At 42.0% G+C, this 6,638-nt stretch overlaps 1 protein-coding gene across 1 annotated transcript; it reads right to left on the bottom strand.

Annotated features, from left to right (window-relative positions):
• Positions 1-766: 766 nt before the first annotated feature.
• On the bottom strand, positions 767-4,694 carry PCDHB1 (protocadherin beta 1). Its single transcript, XM_049873860.1, has one exon. It carries the CDS (start codon positions 4,498-4,500, stop codon positions 2,044-2,046), a length of 2,457 nt encoding a protein of 818 aa, XP_049729817.1. The 5' UTR covers positions 4,501-4,694; the 3' UTR covers positions 767-2,043.
• Between the last annotated feature and the right edge of the window lie 1,944 nt (positions 4,695-6,638).

Below are 6,638 nucleotides of genomic sequence, written 5' to 3'. Positions count from 1 at the left end.
TTTTATAAAACTGCATGCATTTTTTAATTTGAAGGATAGTTTCCTTTATGAGATTGTCTTACCATATTGAAACATAATTTTCCTTATGAAATAATAGTGACAGGAAATGGTAGGTTTTATTTTGTTTTAACTTAATACCCATACTTAGAAAAATAAAAAGCTGGCAAACCTATGTCTCCTCTCTGCTTTGTCTGTGTGTGTGTGTGTGTGTGTGTGCATGTGAGAGAGAGAATTTTAACGTTGTTTGAAAACCAAAGTCTTAAAATCACTAATATACACCATTTTCTTTCCTTATACTTGATATCACGTCAGGCTCCACTGATTAAGCTCACATCATGAAATGTAATAAAATACAGTTAATCAATGACAATTATATAATCAAATTCTGGAATGTAATCAAATGCAGTTATTCCAGTGGTTTTTAGTTAATAATGTTTTATTAACTGATTACTACTTATTCATAAAAGTTAATTCTATGTAGTTTTTCACTTAAAATCTCTGATTTTAGTATGCCTTAACCAATCCTAACCCAAATACACTGGAACGCTTTTATGTTTTTTGCAAGGAGGTATTTACTCCAAACAAGCAGGGTTATAACTCATGGAAAATATATTAATAAGAAAGATGATTCATTGACATATATATTTTGATATGCTGATCTACCTTTAGAATTCTAGCTACAAATAGCATGCCCTCCTTTACAAAAGGTAAGAGGATGTATCTTCCTTAATCTGAATTTATACACATTCATGTAAAATAAGGCACATAAATAAAGGCTTATTAAAGCAAATTATTAACTTTTAAGGCACAGTAGTAATGATAATATCCTTGAATTATGTTAACATTTAATATTGGTGTCTTTAAAGTAAGAGAACCTAAAATAGCTTATGAAGGAAAAACAGTGGTGATCAAAAAGAAGCCTAACTTGTTTCCCTACTCTATCTCATTTTGTGAATGATTTGTTGGGAAATACCTCTTTCTCAGTTTCCATGTCATCACTTTCCAGAATGTTCAGGGCAGACAAAGAAAATGGCTTAAAATCAAATCTCGTACTACCTGAAAGTGTATCTTTTCTTAAGGGTACTTAACTGGTAATATTAACAAACTGTTTTCCTTTAAAGCTTCTTTATTTCATAGTTTTCTCAAGCATCTATAGCAGTATTAACTATGCAGGCCTAATTTATTTTTATCCTCACTAACTCTTTATCCCTCACATTCATTAGGTGCTATCTGATAAGGCAAAGATAGACATCCAGGTATGAAAGAGAGATTTGAGACTTATCCAAGACCCCAAACAACCACTAAGAAAATCTACATCTAACTTAATTTTGGAGAACATTCCTGAACTGAATCTCTTTAGCCTTTTATCTGCCCTTACATCTGCAAATAAGTCAAATCTTTTTTTTTTCCTTGACGCTTCCTCCCACCACGATTTTCTCTGAGGACCACCATTCACCAGGCATTCGCATCGATATGAATGATGACATGCAATGTACTGGTTCAAATATGATCTCCACTCAAATCAACAGTCAAGGGACAAAAATCTGGAAATTTCTGAAAAATGATAAATCATATCTCTGCTTCTCAACTCTAATTATTTCCTATACGTTAAAACTAGAAGTTAGTTTTCTTCCTTATGCATTATCTTCTATTGTGAAAATAATTTAAAGACAAAATAACAGGATATCTCTATGGAACGAAGCAGTCCCAGGACTAATGAACTTCCAGGAGTGGCATGAATAATGGCTCATTCATTACTTGCCTAGCACACAGAAGATGGGAAAGCAAAAGCTCCCACTTCTGCCACGTAGGCACTTACTGATGGCAGCATTTCTTTAAACAAGATATATACGCTGGGAATTAGGATAATCTTGCACTACCTAGGCCATGCCTCACTCTAGGTTTTCTATTTTCACCAAACTAGACACCCCTCTCTCTCCACTAAAGTTCCAATCCACTACCATTTTTGTTTCTATGGAGTGAGAAACCTTTGCCTATCAAGTGTAAAATTGGGTTCGTCTCACTTTTGGCTGTTAGTATGGGCTACATACAGTCATCAGATACCCGGGCACGGCTCTCTAATCCCCGAGAGCTGTTCCTATCAGAATCTGGAGGAAAACTGGCATCAGCCTCTGTTTTTACCTCTCCAGTGCCCTGTGGGAAGGGGAAGTTGGGCATAAAGTGCTTAAGAAACCGGAACTCACTGTTGCCAGTGCCAGTGGCTGAGCACATTTCATATGAACAAGGCTGGGATAAGGATCCATTGCCTCTTACTTGTACCAGGTTGTTAGGGAAATTACAGTCATCATAGAAATGTTCTTGAACTGTAAACTTTTCTTTGTATTTGATCTTCTGGTAGATGTGAATAATGAAGATCACCGTGACAGAGAAGAGAAAGACAAATGAAAGCACAGCCAGAGAAATGACCAGATATTTGGTGGATGGATTCACGTTTCTAGGATGCTTGGATGGATCCTGCAACTGCATGTAGGGGTCTGAAAAGCCATCTACCAGCAGGATGTTGAGAGAGGCAGTGGTGGAGAGAGACGGTTGACCATGATCTTGAACAAGAATGATCAGTTTCTGCATCATGGGGTCTCTCTCAGATATCTGACGTAACGTACGGATTTCCCCATTTTGTTGTTGAACAGAGAATAACCCAAGGTCAGTGGCCTTGAATAGATGGTATGAAAGCCAAGAATTCTGACCTGAGTCACCATCCACAGCCACCACCTTGGTCACCAGGTAGCCTGCTTCTGCAGACCTGGGTACCAAGTCATTGCATGGCAAGGTGCCATTCTGCAGTGGATACAAAATCATTGGACGGTTGTCATTATCATCCAGGACAACCACTCTGACAGTAACTTGGCTGCTCAGCGACAGGAAGCCCCCATCAATTGCTCTCACTACAAACTGAAAATCTTGAATGGCCTCATAATCCATGGTTCTCAGGGCATACAGCTTCCCATTGTCTGAATTTATGGAGATGTAAGCGAAGACTGATAGATCACCACTTTTTGGAGGCAGCAGAGAATATGTTACTTGGGCATTCTCACCCAAATCTAGATCCTCAGCATGTACTTTGCCAATAAAAACTGCAGGGCTGTTGTTTTCCCGAATAGTCAAGATGTAGAAATCTTCCTGAAATATTGGCGGATTGTCATTAATGTCAGATATTAGCACCTCTATCACAGTCTCAGTGGACAGATTGGGTGGTCCAGTATCCATGGCAACAAGGGTGATGTTATAACCTGCAACCTCCTCCCGGTCCAAGCTTTTGTCAGTGACCAGAGAGTAAGAATTCCGGAATGTAGGTTTCACTGCAAATGGGGGATCTCCTCTGAGAAAGCAGGTGATTCTACCTCCCACTCGAACGTCTCGGTCTCGAACAGTGAAAAGGGCCACTACGGTCTGTAGTGGGGAGTCTTCAGGGAGAGGGCTGGAAACGGAGGAGACCAGCACTTCAGGGGGGTTGTCGTTCACATCCAGCACTTCCACCAGGACTTTGCTGTGGGCAGAGAGACCTCCTCCGTCAGTAGCCTGAATGTCAATGTCGTATGTTTCAATTAATTCAAAATCTAGGGGTCCTCGGAGTCGAATCTCTCCAGTTTGAGAATCAATCTGAAATGTCTGGAGAATTGCTTCTGGGTTTTGAGCTAAAGAGTAAGTTATCTCCTTGTTGGTGCCCTGGTCTAAGTCTGTGGCTGTCACCGTGGCCACCAAAGAACCATTGGCGCTATTTTCCAGTACCTGAGCGCGGTACACTAGTCGGGAAAACTGGGGAACGTGATCATTGACGTCCAGAACTACCACGCGGATGTGGGCGGTGCCAGACTTGGGCGGTGACCCGCCATCCACTGCGGTAATTGTCAAGTTGACTTCGGGCTGCTCCTCTCTGTCCAGAGGTTTATCCAGCACCAGCTCGGCATATTTGGGCCCGTGGCTGCGGAAGCGGGTGTGCAGGTGGAAGTACGCGTTGGCGCTCAGAGAGTAGTTTTGGAGACCATTGAGGCCCACGTCCAGATCCTGGGCGCTCTGCAAAGGAAAACGTGAGCCCAGGGGGGTACTCTCTGGGATCTTTAAAAGTGGCTCCTTGTTTAGAAAAATTGGGGCATTGTCATTGATATCAAATACCCTGACCTCGGCACGAAAGGACTGCAGCGGCTCCACCAGAACTATTTCAAAGTGCAGAACGCACGGGTCGGCTTTGCCACAAAGTGACTCCCGATCCAGTTTCTCTTTCACGAACAGATCCCCTGTTTTGCGGTGGAGCCGGAAATGCAGTTTGTTGCCCTCGGAAACGAGCCGCGCCCCGCGCGCGGCCAGCTTGCCGACCTCCAGCCCCAAGTCCTTAGCCACATTGGCCACAAACGAGCCACTCTCCATCTCCTCCGCCACGGAATAGCGGATGGTGGCCGCATCCCCCACAGATACACACAGAAAAAGGAGAAGAGACCGCACTTGCCTGATTTGCAAGAGTTTTCTGCGCGCAGCCGCCATCCGGTCCCACAAGCGCGCTCTCCCCTGCCAAAGCTGTTTGCGGATATGTTTTCACTTTTCCGCCGGTCTTGCGCAGCCAGGGCTCTAGGCTTTGGTAGCCTAGCCGCAGCGCCACCAGCGGCTCAGCCTAGCGCCCTAAACTGTTTTGCACTTGAAAGCAAATTTGCATTGAGCAACTCAACTCCCCAGTCTATCCAGTGTATTAATAGGTATGTTCTCATTCCAGAGAGTGAGGCAGAGGTTGAAAGTTTGTTGCCAGAGCAACGACAGGCTCACCTCAGAAAAAAAGTCCTTGGGAATTGAGAGACCAATGAGGACACTTGCTCAGGCTGAAGTCATCGTAGCTGCGAGCCGGCTGGGACCGCTTTAGCAACGGGATAGTAGCGACGAGAAAGCTACATCTGCACTCTCCACAGTCTGCCCAGGGAGCAAGGGAGAGGCAAAAAGATCCTGCAGTGTCTTCTGGGGTCCGAGCTAAAGATATGGGGTAGGGGGAGGAGAGCGTGAGGCAGGCGGTCAGTAGGAAAATGATAGGGGAACAAGTAGACGTTATCCTTCAGGAATTTGGGATTCAGTAGGTACACTGATAGGAGACTTGTCCAATTGGCCTCTTGATTTGCACAGATTCATTCTCTGTCCCAGAACGCTCAAACGCTTAGGAGGCAGCTGTCTTGTCACTTATGATGGCAGTAATATTTACTGGGTATGGTTTCTAGGTACTATGTTAACTGATTTACTTGCATTACCTCATTTAACCCTTGCAATAACCCTATGAGATAAACATCAGTATTATTTTTTTAAATAGACTTTTTTAGCACACATATGAATTTATCTGGAGAGAGACATTTTCTCCCGGAATTTTTATTATTAAATTTGTATAATGGAGAATGTCTTCATATTTTCACGAAAGATGGAAAGATGTTCTTCGTATGGCCACTGCGTGTATCAACTTTTGGCGGAAAGCCAAAGATATATCATCAAAATGTAATTTTGTGAAGGCATTTCTGTAGGAAGTGTAGGTAAATAAGTTTCTGATGGTATAACTTGAGAGAGGAATTGGAGTTTAATTTACCTAAAAGTATGAATGGACACATCTGTCTTCCCAAATCTACTTCAAATATCAAAGATCTTAGGAAGGTTCGTGGTAAGGACTGGATAAACTAAAATTAAAAAAAAATAGACTTTTTAAAGAGCAATTTTAGCTTTACAGAAAAATTGTGCAGAAAGTACCAAGAGTTCCCATGTATTCCCTGTGCACATTGTTTCCCTATTATTAACATCTTGCATTCTTGTGGTACACTTTTTACAACTGATGAACCAATATTGATAATTATTGTTAACTGAAGTCCATAGTTTACATTAGAGCTCATTCTTTGTTTTGCACAGTTTTTTTTTTACGGGTTTTGATGTGCTTAATGTCATGCGTCCGCCACCATTATAGCATAGTTTCACTGCCCTAAAAAAGCCCTGTGCTGCACCTATTCATCCCTCCCCATTCCCCCTGACCTCTTGGCAACCACTGATCTCTTCATTGTCTCTATAGTTTGCTTTTTCCAGAATGTCATATAATTGGATCATGCAGTATGCGGCTTTTTCATATTGGCTTATTTAGCAGTATACATTTAAGGTTCCTCCAGGCCTTTTCATAGCTTGATAGCTGATTTCTTTTTATCGATGAATAACACTTCATTGTATGGATGTAACACAGTTTATCCATTCACCTATTAAGGGCATATTGGTTGCTTCCAATTTTTGACAATTGTGAGTAAAGCCGATATAAACATTTGTGTGCAGGTTTTTGTGTGGACATACGTTTTCATCTCACTTGGGTAAATACCTAGGAATGTGATTGCTGGATTGAATGGCAAACCTATGTTTAGCTCTGTAAGAAATTGCCAGGCTGTCTTCCAAAGTGGCTGCACCATTTTATCAAGATGGAATCATGTCATCTTTTTTTGGAGATAGCTTGACCTCTTCCTTTCCAATTTGGATATCCTTTATTTCTTTTTCTTGCCTTATTGCTCTGCTAGGACTTCCAGCACAACATTCAGTAGGAATGGTGTGAGTGGGCATCCTTGTCTTAGCCCCATTTTCATGGGGAAAGCTCTCAACATTCCTCTGTGTAATCTTGGCTGTTG

Source organism: Elephas maximus, chromosome 2, assembly GCF_024166365.1.
Source record: "Elephas maximus indicus isolate mEleMax1 chromosome 2, mEleMax1 primary haplotype, whole genome shotgun sequence".
Classification (NCBI taxonomy): Eukaryota; Metazoa; Chordata; class Mammalia; order Proboscidea; family Elephantidae; genus Elephas; species Elephas maximus.
The sequence above is the reverse complement of the archived record's forward strand: the minus strand, read 5'-3'. Positions and strand labels throughout refer to the sequence as shown.

Bases quoted from the DNA above. Each gene is read 5' to 3' on its own strand.
- PCDHB1 (XM_049873860.1), bottom strand. From the start codon at position 4,500: ATGGCGGCTGCGCGCAGAAAACTCTTGCAAATCAGGCAAGTGCGGTCT.